Source organism: Doryrhamphus excisus, linkage group LG14, assembly GCF_037039965.1.
Source record: "Doryrhamphus excisus strain RoL-2023G ecotype Guam linkage group LG14, RoL_Dexc_Guam_v1.1, whole genome shotgun sequence".
In the NCBI taxonomy this organism is placed as follows: Eukaryota; Metazoa; Chordata; class Actinopteri; order Syngnathiformes; family Syngnathidae; genus Doryrhamphus; species Doryrhamphus excisus.
In genome coordinates, this window is record NC_136370.1 from 17031619 (window position 1) to 17049466 (window position 17848).

At 43.3% G+C, this 17848-nt stretch overlaps 2 protein-coding genes across 2 annotated transcripts in view; one reads left to right on the forward strand and one right to left on the reverse strand.

Annotated features, from left to right (window-relative positions):
* The first annotated feature begins 33 nt into the window (after nucleotides 1–33).
* On the forward strand, nucleotides 34–7536 carry tacc3 (transforming, acidic coiled-coil containing protein 3). Its single transcript, XM_058089976.2, has 17 exons — nucleotides 34–199; nucleotides 912–1077; nucleotides 1159–1283; nucleotides 1364–1410; nucleotides 2760–3714; nucleotides 3799–3859; nucleotides 4144–4249; nucleotides 5024–5082; nucleotides 5166–5299; nucleotides 5412–5496; nucleotides 5572–5700; nucleotides 5805–5872; nucleotides 5970–6013; nucleotides 6739–6899; nucleotides 6992–7098; nucleotides 7171–7291; nucleotides 7355–7536. Exons 2-17 carry the CDS (start codon nucleotides 913–915, stop codon nucleotides 7418–7420), a joined length of 2433 nt encoding a protein of 810 aa, XP_057945959.2. The 5' UTR covers nucleotides 34–199; nucleotide 912; the 3' UTR covers nucleotides 7421–7536.
* A 1653-nt stretch (nucleotides 7537–9189) lies between these two features.
* Nucleotides 9190–17848, reverse strand: part of LOC131140555 (fibroblast growth factor receptor-like 1) — a 45309-nt gene continuing 36650 nt past the window's right edge. Inside the window, exons 4-7 of the mRNA XM_058091092.2 lie at nucleotides 15953–16039; nucleotides 15592–15876; nucleotides 13409–13762; nucleotides 9190–12114 (exon numbers count right to left, since the gene is read on the reverse strand). Of these exons, the coding sequence (XP_057947075.2) occupies nucleotides 11654–12114; nucleotides 13409–13762; nucleotides 15592–15876; nucleotides 15953–16039 (1187 nt within the window). The 3' untranslated portion in view covers nucleotides 9190–11653. The remainder of the gene's footprint in view (nucleotides 12115–13408; nucleotides 13763–15591; nucleotides 15877–15952; nucleotides 16040–17848) is intronic.

Below are 17848 nucleotides of genomic sequence, written 5' to 3' on the forward strand. Positions count from 1 at the left end.
TCCGTGTTTTACGCGATTGGCTACTTTGAATGTTTCTCACAATCGTATTGGTCCGTTTATGGTATTTAACACCCAAACGGTCTTCTCCCAACAGGAAGGCGATTTTTCAAACAGAAAGTCATTCTTATTTGCCCACACTAGAGTTATATGTGACGACTGGAAGATTCCATTCTGCGAGTTTTTTTTTATTGAATTCGAGGTACGTGGTTGGATATTCGTGTACTTCTTTAAAACTAAGTTTTTTTTATTTGAACCCAGTACCGTTAGCTACCATTGTTTGGCAAGTTCGTGAAAAGTGTGTAAATGTAGTTGTTAACGTTTGTATGATGAGAATACGAATATGCTAACGATATATAATGCAACGTCACTGTTAACTAGGTTAAAGTTAACGTCTCTAAGTTAGCTGTTTTACGTTCGAATGAGTTTTTTATGAACAATGTAAGGCAGTGGTATAAATTGTGATGACAAATGTACACAGTGGTCATGTGTTACATTGTGACAAAGACGAACGTTTGGTTCACAATTGATGAAGCACTGATGTCATTTTGTTTGACTTTTTTTTTAACGGTATAAAAATGAGACAGGCTTCAACTCGTGAGAAAGTCACATGACCTACTGTCGGGCTGTTCTAATGTTGACCAAAGGGGGCGCCATACGACAAACGTATTATTGCTACAGTCATGCAAAATAATAGTCAACAAAATTGCAATGGCCATACTAAATGGTTTGTATATTGTTTGGTATTGTTGAGTTTATTATGAGCAATTGTATACCCACAGGGTTTCATCACCTCAAGTACATTTTGGTGCAAACCTTAAAAAAAACCCTTCCAAATGTCTTATCAAGTAGATGCAGCTTTCATCTTGTAAAGACCCTCCCCTCAGAGTTTTAAGTACTCCCTGTTTACGCAGGATGAACTCTGTTGAAGTGAACGATGAGAATTTTGGCGTCAACACTGGAGGAGGAAAGCACAGCAGCACAAGTGACATTTTCACCCTGGACCAGCCGACCGGGAGGCCGTCCATCCTGCGTCAGACGGAGAACCTCCCCAGCAAGACGTTGCCAAAGGGCATCAAGGTACACCGCAATCGATAAATAATCACACATTATTTCTTGTACTTCACCCTCCCTGTACTGAGCTAGTATTTTTGTGTCTAGGTTTGTTTCCAGACTCCAAGAAGAGACCCAGTAACTAAAAGATTATTATCACCTACCAAGACTGTTATTGCATCTCTGGACGAGTGCACAAAAGCAATGGAGTCCTTAAATTTGGACCTGACCACGTATGTACTGTCTCTCATTCATAATATACCCATGATAAACGGTTATCATTTTAGACTGAAAATGATGCTTCTTTTTGTAGCACTTTGCCACAAGGGACACCTGAACAACCCGATGGTCCCAAACAAGGTACGAGATCAATGCACAACGATGAGCCAATTCAAGAAACAATACAGCAGTTGATGTTTGCTAAATACAAGGATGAAGAGTCTTGAACCAGTCATGACGTGCTATATACGATATATGATATATATATATATATATATATATATATATAGACACTTACTATGGTACCCATTATGTCATTGGATGGTCATATCAACTCGTACTTTGATACATGACAAAAAATAAAATTAATTAATTATTAGAGCCCTGTAGACATGACAAAACACGACTATAGTCACATTTATACTCTTTTTTTTATTTATTATTTTTTTTTATTTTTTATTTTTTTATTTGCAACATATTGCGCAACTGCAGGGTCTTGAGACACATGCTAACTCTCAAACTAGAGAGCTAGCGACCTAAACGGTAGCCTTCAAGTTATTTCCTTTAAACTTAAATAGCCAAAAACTTACCACTTCCACACGGATAGGGAGGATAACTATTAACATTTATTTAACCTTTAACATGAACATTAATCAAACGTAATAATTTTTTCTGGGTACATGATACCATACAGCATCCATATCGAACTTGCGCGGGCCGCACTAACATTAAACTTTCATATCAAGGCGGGGGCCTCAAACTAGTGTCCTGCGGGCCACATTTGGCCCGCGGGCCGCATGTTTGAGACCCCTGTGATAGAGCATTAGAGTCCTGTGAACATGAGCTAACACTCCTATAGTCACCTTTTACACTTCATTCATTCATTCATTTTCTACCGCTTTTTCCTCACGAGGGTCGCGGGGGGTGCTGGAGCCTATCCCAGCTGTCTTCGGGCGAGAGGCGGGGTACACCCTGGACTGGTCGCCAGCCAATCACAGGGCACATATAGACAAACAACCATTCACACTCACATTCATACCTATGGACAATTTGGAGTCGCCAATTAACCTAGCATGTTTTTGGAATGTATTGAATTTGAAAAACCCATGCGTGCACAGGGAGAACATGCAAACTCCACACAGAGATGCCCGAGGATGGAATTGAACCCTGGTCTCCTAGCTGTGAGGTCTGCGCACTAACCACTAGACCGCCGTGCCGCCCACCTTTTACACTTGTGTTACCAAATATAGTAAACAAGATAAAAAAATAACTCAGCATTAGCATTGGGAAAGTTCCTAGTAGAATCTCAACCATAATGTTGGTCAATCACGGAAAAAGCAAAGCTCCACCCGTGGAGTTAATTGTGAGGTACACACAGAGATTAATTCTCGCAGGTTGAACCCTAAATTGTACAACTTTAGAGGTTCCACTGTATGTGCCAATTAAGGGTGTTGGACTCTTATTGAATGTGTTGTGATTTTACGTTGCAGGCGAATTGTCTTCCTACCCAGATGATGACATGCCAATACAAAGCAAAGGTGGTTACCACTTGGATTTCGACAACCTGGACAACATGGACCCTTTCCAGACGTCTAACAAGATGGCCCTGTCCCCTCCAAGGCCTCCAAGTGAGAACCCATCTCCCAAACTTGTAGACATTATCCGTGAGGAGCCCACCAAGTCGGATTCCGCATTGGAGGAGACGCTACCCATCACCCCCTCGCTGGAGAACTCCCTGGTTTCTACCGGCGTCTGCTCTACTGACAGCAGCGTGGTCATCGTGACGCTTCCAGCCGCGGAGCAAGAATCACGCAGCACCACACCTGATGTCCCCGCTCAGCCTTCCCCAGGTGGCATCCCCCACGAGTATCCGGAAAGTTTTGTTGAAGATGCACCGCCGCCTCCAAAAGGATCCTACAGCTTTGATCCCGACGACATCGATTCAATCGATCCTTTCAAAACGGGAGGCTCCAAAATCCAGAACTCGCCTCTCCTAGGAAGGAAGGCGCCGGACTGTCAGGAGGTGAAGCGGATGGAGCCCGTAGACGTGGAGGTGCCTATTCAAGCTAACGTGAAGCCCATCGCCACCGTGGCCCCCATTCCATCTGACACCCAAGCGGCCGAATCCAAGCCCCCGCCAGTCTCCGCGCCCGCCAACAAAAGTCCCATCAAGTTGGACTTCAACTTTGATGATTGCGGCGAGCTTAAACAGAAGCCGCCACCCAAGAAGTTTGGCAAGAGGCCGCCTGGCTTCAAACCCAAAGAGACCGAGTTGGATGTGAAGGCACAAGGAGACATCGCGCAGAAGTCGGATGTGGGCGCCCCCGAAGACGTGTACTCTCTAGACTGGGAAAAGCTCCAGGACCCGTTTGCAACAAAGTCCCGCATCAACGACTCTCCTCAGACCGGTTCTCTACCTGCTGAAGAGGACCAGACACCTGCTTGGTACCGAGTCTAATCCAGTCTTTGGTTTTTATATTTCACCTTTTGCTAATATGGTTTATCTCCCCCCCCCCCCTTTACCTGCAGTGCTAATGAGAGCATTTCCATTCCTGACATCAACTCCAAAGCAGTACCACACATAATCCAGGTTGGTTTATTTTAATAATAATAATAAATATAAAATATAAAAAATAAATAATAATAAAAATATAAAAATAAATAATAATAAAAAATATGAAAATACTAATAAAAATTAGTGTCGAGGTGAAAAACACTTTTTTAAAATCCTGATCTGGCATTTGAAATCTGTAAGGATAAATTACACCCCCCCAAAAAAAGATATTTTTGGTATAAGAAGTGTTTTTTTTTGTGTGTTTTTTTTTTTAATTGAGCAGTGACTCCATCTTTTATTGTTGTTTTTTGTGTTGCCAGGACTCTGAGGAGGGTCTAGCCTCCACAGTAGAACTCCTCCCTGCAAAGCAACAACCAGAAGGCAGCCTGTCTGAGCTCAATGAAGAGTTTGTTCCTGGGACTGAGTGTAAGTCAATGGAGGTCTTCCAGTCTGCACTTGGCTTGATGGCAGTTTCTTAACCAGTTTCTTTTTTTTTTATAAGATTAAATGCATTTATGGAATTATATTATACTGTATATTTTTCCTGTAAATACATCATTTACAGAATAAATATTTTCTGCTATAACAGTCCTTTTCTGCTATATACGTATATATTTTTTTCTATGAGCACTGTTATAGCAGAAAATATGTATTCTCTAAATGATGTATTTACAGGGAGAAAAAAATAAAATATATATAAAATATATATATATATATATATATATAAATTTCTCCCCATCCATCCATTTTCCTCCACTTGTCCGGGTCGTGGGGGCAGCAGTCTTAGTAGGGAAGCCCAGACTATACATACATAAATACACTATAAATACATGAATTTTTTTTTTTTTGGGGGGGGGGGGGGGGATTTTCTCCCCCCAAAAATTAAATGTATTCTTAATTTATTTCAGACATGCATACTATGTTACATTATTGTTTCTCACATATACACTTGCAATACAATACACTTGCAATGTATGTATATACCTCATTACCACACATGTCTGAAAAGGAGCAGGAAGAAGCAAAGCAAAATGTGTTTGATGTACTATATTCTTAAAGTCTATCATTTTTAAACTTTTTTTTAATTTAATTAATGAGCAAAAAGGAAGTTTCTGGTTTGTGTAGGATTATTTTTTTTGGGGGGGGGGTAAAAGAACCATACCACTTGTTCATATAATCATGTTTTTTTTTTTTTTATAGTCATGGCTAACAACTTCGAAGGCCAAATCGACTACCTTGAACAGTTCGGCTCCTGCAGCGTGAGTGTTGATGTATACATCGGATACTTTCGCCACCCCTTCATCGGCATTCCGACCTCAAACATTTCTTATTTTGTGTCTAGTTCAAGGAGTCGGCACTACGCAAACAGTCTTTGTACCTTAAATTTGACCCCCTGCTGAGAGAGAGCCCAAAGAAGTGCGGCGGAGGCCCAGTCGTGCCGGACCAGTCTCTTCAACCTGCGGCACTTGTTTCACGGTAATGAAGGGGCCATTTACGGTACTAGCGGTGCTGCCGTCGTCGGTGGATGCACTGGTAAACATGTGACCCGGTATATCTTTAATGTCATCTGTCTGATTTTTTTTTTTAGGTTTGAAATTCCTCCAGTGGCTGAAAAGGAAGGTGGAAGCTCACCTCAGGAGAACCCTAAACTGACCGATGACACCACAGCCCCAGTATGTCCCTCTTAGGGATAGTAGTTGTTGAATCATCATGAAAATCCTAATAATTATCATCACCCTTTTATCCAGACGCCCCAAATACTGGAGAGCTTTGTCCCTCCTTTCGTGCAGCCTGCAAGCGGCGAAGGCACAATCATCGAAGTGCTGAAGTACAGTCAGAAAGACATGGACGCAGCCATCGCCAAGGTCCAGGCTGAGGTACCGTGACGTGAAAAAGAGTCGTTTACAAGAATGTGTCACCAACGTGACGAGCCCTTGGTGTATCGCTTTTTGACGAGAACGTGTTCTGCTTTGTGCTGCAGGCAAAGGCAAAAGAGGAACAAATGTGTGCCAAGTATAACGCCTTGCACGAGGAAGGTCAGGAAATGAGGTGGGCCTTTTGAATAAAAGCAACATTTTATGGAATATCACTTTTTTTTTTTTTTTAATATTTGCTGACATTTTCCCCAATTCTCTTTTCCAAACAGGAAAGTCGTTGCAGAATTTGAGCTCACCATCGCAAAAATGTTGGGTGAGTTCAAAGGACATTCATTCATTTTCTACCGCTTTTTTCCTCACGAGGGTCGCGGGGGGTGCTGGAGCCTATCCCAGCTGTCTTCGGGCGAGAGGCGGGGTACACCCTGGACTGGTCGCCAGCCAATCACAGGGCACATACAGACAAACAACCATTCACACTCTCATTCATACCTATGGACAATTTGGAGTCGCTAATTAACCTAGCATGTTTTTGGAATGTGGGAGGAAACCGGAGTACCCGGAGAAAACCCATGCATGCACGGAGAGAACATGCAAAATCCACACAGGTGGCCGAGGGTGGAATTGAACTCGGGTCTCCTGGCTGTGAGGCCAGCGTGCTAACCACTAGTCCGCCGTGTAGCATTGATATCTATTATTCATTCATTCATTTTCTACCACTTATCCTCACGGGGGTGCTGGAGCCTATTCCAGCTGTCTTCAGGCAAGAGGCGGGGTACACCCTGGACTGGTGGCCAGCCAATCACAGGGCACATATAGTCAAACAACCATTCACACTCACATTCATACCTATGGACAATTTGGAGTCGCTAATTAACCTAGCATGTTTTTGGAATGTGTGAGGAAACCGGAGTACCTGGAGAAAACATGCAAACTCCACACAGAGGTGGCCGAGGATGGAATTGAACCCTGGTCTCCTAGCTGTGAGGTCTGCGCGCTAACCATCGGTGTTTCTGATCCAATATGTGGATGTTATTGAAGCCGACCAAGAGAAGGAGCGCGAGCTGTCCCAGGCCAAGCTCAGCGAGGCCCTGCTGGAGAAGGAGCAGGCCTCCAACGACCTCAACGGGGTGGAGAGGTCCTTGTCGGATCTCGTTAGACGACTGGAGAAGTACAAGGAGGCCATTGACGGCTATAAAAAGGTCAGATCCATGTTTACATGACATTTAAAACGTCATGCTCGGACTAACTGGTCTTCTTCGTCTCTCCCCCCCCCCCCCCCCCTCCCACCCAGAATGAGGAGACGCTGAAAGCTTGCGCTCAGGATTATCTGGTACGAATCAAAAAGGAGGAGCAGCGCTACCACACCCTTAAAGCCCACGCCGAGGAGAAAATTGGCCAGTAAGAAAACCGCACATTTGCCGACGTGAGCGTTACCGGTCGCTCATCTTCACCAACTTCTTTTGCCGCCAGCGCCAATGAGGAAATAGCCAAGGTGCGCGCCAAACACAAGACGGAAGTGTCGGCGCTGCAAGTCCAGCTGCGGCGGGAGCAGCTGAAGGTTCAGTCGCTGGAGAAGAACCTGGACCAGAAGGTCGGCACAAACTCTTTTTTTTTTTTTTTCCGATTCTAAACATGTTTGTTTTTCATCTGACAGACGAAGGAGGCTGAAGAGCTCACCAAACTCTGCGATGAACTCATCAGCAACGTCCAGAAGGCTTGATGGTCTTCACTTATTGTACACATTTTTCATTGTTGTCTTTTTCACCCTGTCATGTTTGTCTGACTTTGACTTTTAATGTTCTTACAGTTGTGTAAAATTAAAAATATAGACAATTAGGATATGAAAGTGTTTTTTTTTTTTCTCCCCAACCCCCAAAAAAGTGAGTTAATAATTTTTAATAATTAAAGAGGACCTATTATGCTTTTTCCACTTTTCTCACCATGTTCAATGACGTCACAGTGAACCTGACTTCGGAAATAGGTGCAGTTTCTGGGAGATCTAGACCAGGGGTCTCAAACACATGGCCCGCGAGCTAAATGTGGCCCGCAGCACACCAGTTTGAGGCCCCCGCCTTGATATGAAAGTTTAATGTTAGTGCAGCAAGTTTGATATGGATGCTGTATGGTATCATGTACCCAGAAAAAAATATTACGTTTGATTAATGTTCATGTTAAAGGTTAAATAACTGTTAATAGTTGTCCTCCCTATCCGTGTGGAAGTGGTAAGTTTTTGGCTATTTAAGTTTAAAGAAAATAACTTGAAGGCTACCGTTTAGGTCGCTAGCTCTCTAGTTTGCGAGTTAGCATGTGTCTCAAGACCCTGCAGTTGCGCAATATGTTGTAAATAAAAAGAGTATAAATGTGACTATAGTCGTGTTTTGTCATGTCTACAGGGCTCTAATAATGCTTTGTTCATTTTAATCTGAAAAAAATAATTTGTCTACCCACCAACTATATGTGGTTTCTTAAGTTTTTATTATTTGCCGTTTTATTATTATATTTATTACAGATTGATTTTCTTTATTCTTGATTTGCTTATTTATTTTTCATCTTATTTTGTGTAGAAAAATAAAAAGTAAGATATTACTACCGGAGTACCAGGAGAACATGCAAACTCCACACTTCAACGCCGAGGGTGGAATTGAACCCGGGTCTTCTAGCTGTAAGGCCTGCACGCTAACCACTTGGCTGCATGTAAAACTATATTTTTTAAATTGCTTTTTTGGAACGGAATTACTGTATATACATTAGTTCTTATGGGGTAACATTGATTTGGTTAACATCCGTTTTGGTTAGAGTTTCACCTTCTGGAACAAATTAATGACACTAACCAAGGTTCCACTGTTTTTGAAAAATTTGTTTGGTTTGTACAGAAATATGAAGTTACTTGAATTTATTTGAAATATACCATGAAGAACAAATGAATTTTCTTCAATTAAAAACAGCTAACGACAATGAATTCCCGTTTGGTGCGTATATGCAGTTAACAAAAACACCGCTAGAGGGCAGTATTTACCTCCATTGTGTTCTCAGGCCTTTTCCCTCCTATTTAAAGAATGGCTGCTTAATAAAACTTTTTTTTTTTTACCTTGTATATTTGATTAGTACGTTGTGATAACTGTACATGTTCACCTGTGTGATGCCAGGACTCCGCATCCTCTGCATGTGATCATCAGACCAAAGCAAAGCTGAGCTTGATGGACAAAGCGGCCCTTCTTCCCGGGGAGGGAGGAATGACGGGATCTTGTCACGTCAGTCCCACAGCAGGACAATGCATGCACTTCCTAAGCGGTGAAAGGGAATCCTACCTAGATTGGTTTTTGAAAAGGAACACAGATTGACATGAATGAGAAAACCACGCCGGTCATCAAGTGTTTGTCTTGCAGGGGATATCACTCACCGGGAAAAAGAGGAAAAAAGCACTTTTTCCTTGTCGTTTGTGTCTCTTGACCTCTGCATCACCTCGGCACACACTTTTGGGAATGCATATTCACATCCTTCCTTCATTTTAATCAAACCACCAACAAACTGGATGATTCTTCAACACAACATTTGGGATTGTCAAAAAATAGAACCATTTGTATACACAAATAACTACAATAACTACATGTGGATACACTAAACACAACACATGTACACTTTACATTACATTACATAGATATGTAAAACGCTTTACTCAGAAAAATAAACTTTTGTTACATTTTCTTGGAAAAAAAAAAAACAACAACAATAAATTACGTATTTGTGACCGTTTGATTAGAAATCACAAACTGGTTAAAGAATATATATCGGTTGAGAACTTATTAGGATGGGGAATTTTGCAAGAAAATGAAAAATATGTCATTCAATCTGTTTCCTTCATCCTTTGCAGTCTTGGACGAGGTCACTTCATTAGGTATACCTGCATTATATATAAGGATATCCAATCAATTGATACTTTACATTGATGATTAGGCTCAGTTTGGATTGGCAGTCCAAGACTAACCATATCCAGTCATATCTGAAATTAAAAATTGATTTTTTTTCGAGAAAATATGATTTTGGCACGGTGTTCGAGTGGTTAGCGCGCTGGCCTCACAGCTAGGAGACCAGGGTTCAATTCCACCCTCGGCCATCTCTGTGTGGAGTTCTCCCCGTGCATGCGTGGGTTATCTACGGGTTTTCACACCACGGCGATCGAGTGGTTACCACGCTGGCCTCACAGCCAGGAGACCCTAGTTCAATTCCACCCTCGGCCATCTCTGTGTGGAATTTGCATGTTCTCCCCGTGCATGCGTGGGTTTTCTCCGGGTATTCCGGTTTCCTACCACATTCCAAAAACATGCTAGGTTAATTAGCGACTCCAAATTGTCCATAGGTATGAATGTGAGTGTGAATGGTTGTTTGTCTATATGTGCCCTGTGATTGGCTGGCTACCAGTCCAGGGTGTACCCCGCCTCTCGCCCCAAGACAGCTGGGATAGGCTCCAGCACCCTCCATGACCCTCGTGAGGATAAGCCGTAGAAAAAGAATGAATGAATGAATAATAGATATCAATGCTACACAGCGGAGAAGTGGTTAGCACGCTGGCCTCACAGCTAGGAGACCAGGGTTCAATTCCACCCTCGGCCACCTCTGTGTGGATTTTGCATGTTCTCTCCAAGTTTTCTCCGGGTATTCCGATTTCCTCCCACATTCCAAAAACATGCTAGGTTAATTAGCGACTCCAAATTGTCCATAGGTATGAATGTGAGTGTGAATGGTTGTTTGTCTATATGTGCCCTGTGATTGGCTGGCCACCAGTCCAGGGTGTACCCCGCCTCTCGCCTGAAGACAGCTGGGATAGGCTCCAGTACCGCTCGTGAGGATAAGCGGTAGAAAATGAATGAATAGTTGGATGCTAACCACTTAGCTCGACGAGATTCCCTTCAATGCGTAACCGACATGCCTTTTCCTGGTTGCTGTGCAGCGTATTTCAATGGAAGAGATGCATGTCGAGTTCTTATAAAATGCGTCTTGTAAGTCATTTTTTGGGGCTTAAAACGGCATCAAACATGCTCTCTTCTATTGTGGAGTTACATCATCACCTGTTTGTGCCTCTTGCGGCAAAAAAAAAACCGTATAGATAAGTCTTTGGGAGTGATGGGTCTGGTTGAAAAAGATGTATAAATAAATCTTTGTGTTAATATTGAATGTGCAAATTCGCTTATGGTTTGTCTATATGTGCCCTGTGATTGGCTGGCCACCAGTCCAGGGTGCCCGAAGACAGCTGGGATAGACTCCAGCACGCGCTGCGACCCTCGTGAGGAAAAAGCGAATGAATGAATGAATGATTTCCACCAAACATTCAACAAAAAATGACGTCTATTCTTTGGCATCAAACTTATAAGACGTCTTCTATGACATCACAATGTCCATACTAACACACACACATCATATGTTTGAATATTATTATATTCTGCAGGTGTACCTAATGTTGTGGCCGTTCAGCCTCTGGGGGATGAAGACGTGTGATCGAAAAGATAGTGGTCAGCTTTCTTTGACGTAAGGACAACCTGAGTAGGACGACAACGACAACGACGACGTAAGAAGAAGAAGAAGAAGCCCTTTTGTGTTTCCGTGAGTACCGTTTTTTTAGCGTTCACGAGCAGACGAGAGCGTGAGCGACAGCTGATTAAACAGAAGGTGAAACGTGACCTCGGCCGCTTCCACGCGCTTGCAGCTTTTTGCAGAAGAAGAAGACCTTCTCGTTAGGCCTGAACAGCTGCAGTCAAACTCGCACGCAACAGAATTCCTTGTCGTCTTTTGAATGAAGTGCACAACGAAGAGCTGATAGATTTGAAGTGGCGTGAAAATCGGATAGAAATTTAAAAAAAAAAAAAAAAACAGCACCTGGATGTCGCTGTAGCTCGTGGTGTCACATGACTGGCCATTTTTTGTCCTCCTGATGTTTTTTTTTTTGTAGTCTTGTTCGCTAACACTGGAAATGAATGTGTTGATGCTGATGCACTTTTCCGTCCACGTGGGAGTGTGTGTGCGTGTGAATGTCAGTGTAGATTTTGGGATAGATCTTAGCCGGGATGGTGGTTCCTCCCTGGTTGAGGAGGAGCTGCTGCTGCTGCTGCTGCTGCTGAGCTAGGTACTCCTCGTAGTTCATGGAGCTCATGCAGTCTTTATCCGGGCTGGACGAGCCGGACGACGCGGGGACGCAGCCTCGGTCACGCTCTCGACACGGGGCCCGCTGAGAGCCGTGCAGCGCCTGCTGCAGAGTCGGGGCCGGGGCGCCGGGAGGGGGACACTGCTTCCTACTCTGGCAGAACCAGAGCAGCACCGTGCCGAAGATGAAGACTATTCCAGCTGGGATGCCGATGATGACTGGCCAGGGGAGGGAGCTGGAGGCGGCCGGGAAGATGGGCGTGATGGGAGGCTTGGTGTCTGGAAAGGAATGAGGGATGATGAAAAGAGTAGAGAGCGAGCTCCCATTGGTGTCCTCCTATTCCTCCTTCCACAATCATGTATAAAGGCAAAAGATCCCATGAATGCAGATTGTTGGCGTGCAACTGTAATGGTAATGGTAATGGTTTCATTTCATTTGAACATGCATCAGATTACAATTGAATGCATCACATAATCAGTTCACAGTTCCACATGTCCAAAAGAAGTAGGAAGAAGCAAAGCTTATTAAATCCTACCCCTCCATCTGGTACTTTTACAAACATTAACTGTTACATTTGTTCACTTCCTGCTTTCCTACTAGAATTTGATTTTATTTAATTGTATTTTTTCAATTGAAAACATTTTTTTTTTAATTTTTTTAATTTTTTATGGTTTTATTTAATTTGAAAATGCATCAGATTACAATTGAATGCATCACATAATCAGTTCACAGCTCTTTATTTAATTGTATTTTTTTTATTTAAAATTTTAAAATAATTTTTTTTTAAATGTAATTTTTTTTAAATGGTTTTATTTCATTTGAACATGCATCAGATTACCATTGAGTGCATCACATTTGTTCACTTCCTGCTTTCCTAATATAATATTATTTCATTGTATTTTTATTATTATTATTATTTTTTTTTTTTACATTTTTTTAAAATTTTTTAAATGGTTTTATTTCATTTGAAAATGCATCAGATTACAATTGAATGCATCACATAATCAGTTCACAGTTCCACATGTCCAAAAGGAGTAGGAAGAAGCAGAGCTTATTAAATCCTACCCCTCTATCTGGTACTTTTACAATCAGTAACTGTTACATTTGTTCACTTCCTGCTTTCCTCATATAATTTAAGTATTTTTTTTTTAATTTTTTAATTTTTTGTCACGTACCGAAGTACGAGGTGATATGAGCATCCAATGACATAATGGGTACCATAGTAAGTGTCAATATAGTGATATATATATATATATATATATATAGCACATCATGACTGGTTGAAGACTCTTCATCCTTGTATTTAGCAAACATCAACTGCTTGTATTGTTTCTTGAATTGGCTCATCGTTGTGCATTGTTTGAGGTCCTTACTCAATCCATTCCATAGTTTGATTCCACATACTGAAATGCTATGGCTTTTTAACGTAGTCCTAGCATAGAAGTGTTTCAAATGGAGTTCTTCCCTGAGATCATATTTCTCCTCTCTTGTATTGGATGAGATTTTTAACTAATTGTTTATTTTTAGCCTTATGCATTGTGGTCCCCTAAAGAGGCATTTCCGGTCCCTCACCTGGCAGAACAGTGAGGAAGGCGCTGCGGAAGCTGTAACCCATGGTGTTGGCACCTAAGCAGATGTACATGCCGGCATCCTCCTCCTTGGCGCGGGTAATGAGCAGCTTGTTGAGGTAGGAGCCGTCGGGTCGCGACCACACCTCCCCTGTGGGCAGCACCACAAAGCGGTGGTCTCCCACTTCAATGGTGGAGTTGTAGCGGCTCTCCTCATTAGTCTCCACGCGTTTCAGCCACTGGATCACCGGCTTGACGTCGCTCCTGACTTTGCACTGGAAGGACGTGGTGCCGCCGTAGTCCACCGTCGTGTTGAGAGGGTGGGTGCCCGTCAGGACAGGTTTGGAGTTGGTCCTCTCTGGAAGTAGAGTACCACATGTAAGACAATATGAGTATGAGTGATTAGTTCCCTGGTTTTCTTTGCTCCTGGTTGTACAGTGGGTTCTGCAGGCAAGCTGGGCTTTAATCAGATCCAGATTGGGTGGAGGGTCTTTGAGTTACAGCGCCAACCCCCCCACCCCCATCTTCCATCCCTAGAGCAAACACCAGGGGACAAGGCCTCTCTATCCTGCCCGCTTCCCCAATGTGCTTCTCATATACGTGATTACACACATTCATCAGGCATGCAGCAAGGACAGGACTGAGTGTGGAGGAAGTAGATGAGAGATTTTCTTTAAAGGTTACGGTGCGTCCGCTGGAAAGACATCAGACCCACTAATACGGTAATTATGTCCACAATATCCAACCTATATATGCAAATGCTTTGCTTGTTTGCTTAAGAAAGAGAACAGAGCATCACTTTCATCAACTATGTCATTATTATCAGTCAATATTGGCATAAAAGTCAGATTAACATACTGTACCGATTGGAAATCAGTTCTCTGCTACTGGAGCAGAGCCGGCGTCCTAACACGCGCCAGTCTCAATGGCAGGATGTTAAACAAGATTAATTGTGCCCAAGTGAGTCACTATTGTGTAGACATGACTAAATGTTTGCTGTACGCACAAGCTAATATTCTTTCATTCATTCATTTTCTGACGCTTATCCTCACAAGGGTCGCGGGGGGGGGGGTGCTGGAGCCTATCCCAGCTGTCTTCCGGGCGAGAGGTGGGATACACCATAAACTGGTGGCCAGCCAATCACAGGGCACAAATAGACAAACAACCATTCACACTCACATTCATACCTATGGACAATTTGGAGTCGCTAATTAACCTAGCATGTTTTTGGAATGTGGGAGGAAACCGGAGTACCCGGAGAAAACCCACGCATGCACGGGGAGAACATGCAAACTCCTCACAGAGATGGCCGAGTGTGGAATTTAACTCGGGTCTCCTAGCTGTGAGGCCTGCATGCTAACCACCAGTTCACCTTGCAGCCTTGATATCTGTTATTCATTCATTCATTTTCTACCGCTTTTCCTCACGAGGGTTGCGGGGGGGAAAGGGGGCTGGAGCCTATCCCAGCTGTCTTCAGGCGAGAGGCGGGGTACACCCTGGACTGGTGGCCAGCCAATCACAGGGCACATATAGACAAACAACCATTCACACTCACATTCATACCTATGGACAATTTGGAGTCGCTAATTAACCTAGCATGTTTTTGGAATGTGGGAGGAAACCGGAGTACCCGGAGAAAACCCACGCATGCACGGGGAGAACATGCAAACTCCACACAGAGATAGCGGAGGGTGGAATTGAACTCGGGTTTCCAAGCTGTGAGGCCTGCGCGCTAACCACTCTATCACCGTGCATCATTTTTCATTAATTCATTCATTTTTTACCACTTATTCTCACGAGGGGTGCTGGAGCCTATCCCAGCTGTCTTCAGGCGAGAGGCGAGGTACACCCTGGACTGGTGGCCAGCCAATCACAGGGCACATATAGACAAACAACCATTCACACTCACATTCATACCTATGGACAATTTGGAGTCGCTAATTAACCTAGCATGTTTTTGTTTTTTTCCATTGAAAATCTTCATTTTGTGTTCAGTTTAAGTGTGAATGAGCTGACAATATATTTATTAAAACATCGTGTGAGTGGGTGAATGAATTAGAGGAACATTAGCACTAGCACTAGCACATGAATGGCTGTTTTTGTTGTGGTTTTTTTCATGTTGCTACTTGCCAGGGAAACCTTTTAAAGGAGGGTTGTGCTGTTTTAGTTGACACTAGTGTTACTCACGTATGACCTCCACTTTGTACGTGGCATTGATCTCTCCAGCCTGATTGGACACCCTGCAGGTGTATCTGCCGCTGTGCTCGGGCATCAGATTCTTCAAGGTAAGGGTCCACTTGTTCTGGCGGCCTTCACCGACCTCCTGCCCGGTTAGCGGCTGGTCGTCCTTCAGCCACACGATGTCCGGCCGAGGGGTCCCACTGGCCGTGCATTTGAGCCGCACTGAGCTGCCCACGGGTCGGGCTATCACTCTCTTCCTCATTTTGGCGGGCTGCGTGAAGCGTGGGCGTACTGTTTATTGTGGAAAAAGAGACATTTATAACGACCGTGATTCCTGATGCTTGACATTGCATGGTGATAGACTTACCGAGCTTCTCCACCAAGCCATCAGAACCATGCTCTGACTGCCTTCCGTCAGACAAGGCGGGTCTTGTCCTATCGGAACCGGAGTCATCTGGTGACACAATAATGCAGTGTTTTTCAACTTTTTTTGACGAATTGGAACATTTTTTACATTGTAAAAATCTTGTGGCACACCACTAACCAAAAATGTTCCAAAATGTCACCACGACCTCACACGTGCATCAATAAGTCTATCGGAGGAACAAGGTAGGTGTTGCCACACGGACCAATATTACATTGCTATGCTAGTCTTTACACCACAGACACTCCACAGTAGCCATGTTTTTACATCACCACTTTTTCTCTTTCCGAATCACCTTTCGGGAAACAATGGTATCCATAGAAAGGAATATTCCAATCTCTTGTCTACATGCGCTGTGAAAATCAACCAGAATAGTCAATAGGGCATGCCCAGTAAAACGTAAACATCAACATCACGTGATACCGGCTTCCCCAGAGTTTTTCTTTCACTTGTTGGAATAACTCCGTATTGCCAGTTTTTCGTCTGTCCAGTCTTGAAATTTAGTTTGAATCAAAAAACAACTTTGCTTAGTCCAGTGCCGATTGCTGGCCTCCATTTTTAAAAGTGAAGAACGTCTGGATCTGCGTGTTACGTCATATCTGAGCATGCGCTGAAAGAACGCACCCGGGATCAATTTAAACAGGAAAAGATCAAATTCAGGGCGGCACGGCGGTCTAGTGGTTAGCACGCAGACCTCACAGCTAGGAGACCAAGGTTCAATTCCACCTTCGGTCATCTCTGTGTGGAGTTTGCATGTTCTCCCTGTGCATGCGTGGGTTTTCTCCGAGTACTCCGGTTTCCTCCCACATTCCAAAAACATGCTAGGTTAATTGGCGACTCCAAATTGTCCATAGGTATGAATGTGAGTGTGAATGGTTGTTTGTCTATATGTGCCCTGTGATTGTCTGGAAACCAGTCCAGGGTGTACCCCGCCTCTGGCCCGAAGACAGCTGCGATAGGCTCCAGCACCCCCGCGACCCTCGTGAGGAAAAAGCGGTAGAAAATGAATGAATGAATGAAGATCAAATTCAATCTTGCTAATATTTTATAATTAAACTCAGGACATGTTTTATATAGATATATATTTTCTCTATTAATAAAACTGCACTTGTGAATAAAGTATAGAAGGGTTTAGATTCTGTTCCACAGATGGCGCTAATGCATACGAAAGCTGCCTGCCAACCGCCAATAAACAACAGAAGAAGAAAAACCCCACGAAGAAGAACGAACCCTGACAACTTTCCGTTTGAGCGGGTACAAGATACCTCAATCGGATTGGTTAAAGGAATATTCCATCCCTGTTCAATTCTTTCCGTTTGAGCAAATAAACCAAATGCAATTGGAATATTTGGGTCCATGTATACTATTGACATCATATTTGCAAATGATGATTAATAAAAGTTAATTATAAAAAGTGATATTGGATAATTCCTCACGGCACACCTGACGGTTTCTCAAGGTACACTAGTGTGCGGCGGCACAGTGGTTGAAAATCACTGCAATAATGTATGTTAGTACGGTTATTCGAACATCTCACAGATAACAGGACCCTCTGGTTCCTGCGGTGACCTTGAACAACACATTGACCTCTTCTTCAGGAGCCAGATGGCACCTCACATGGCAGCCCCCACCGTCATCCTGTTAATGAGGCAACACTGCAAAGCAGTGTACCGTGAAAGTAGAGAAGGCAGGGCATTTACCGTTAAAATGACGCACTGACCGTGAATTTGACACCAAATGAACCTAGCGCCGTGTTCTTGGCGCCATATCAGTAAATTCAGCATTTATAGATAGCATCTATCATTTAAAGATAGCGGGGGTGGGGGGGTGGGGGGGGCA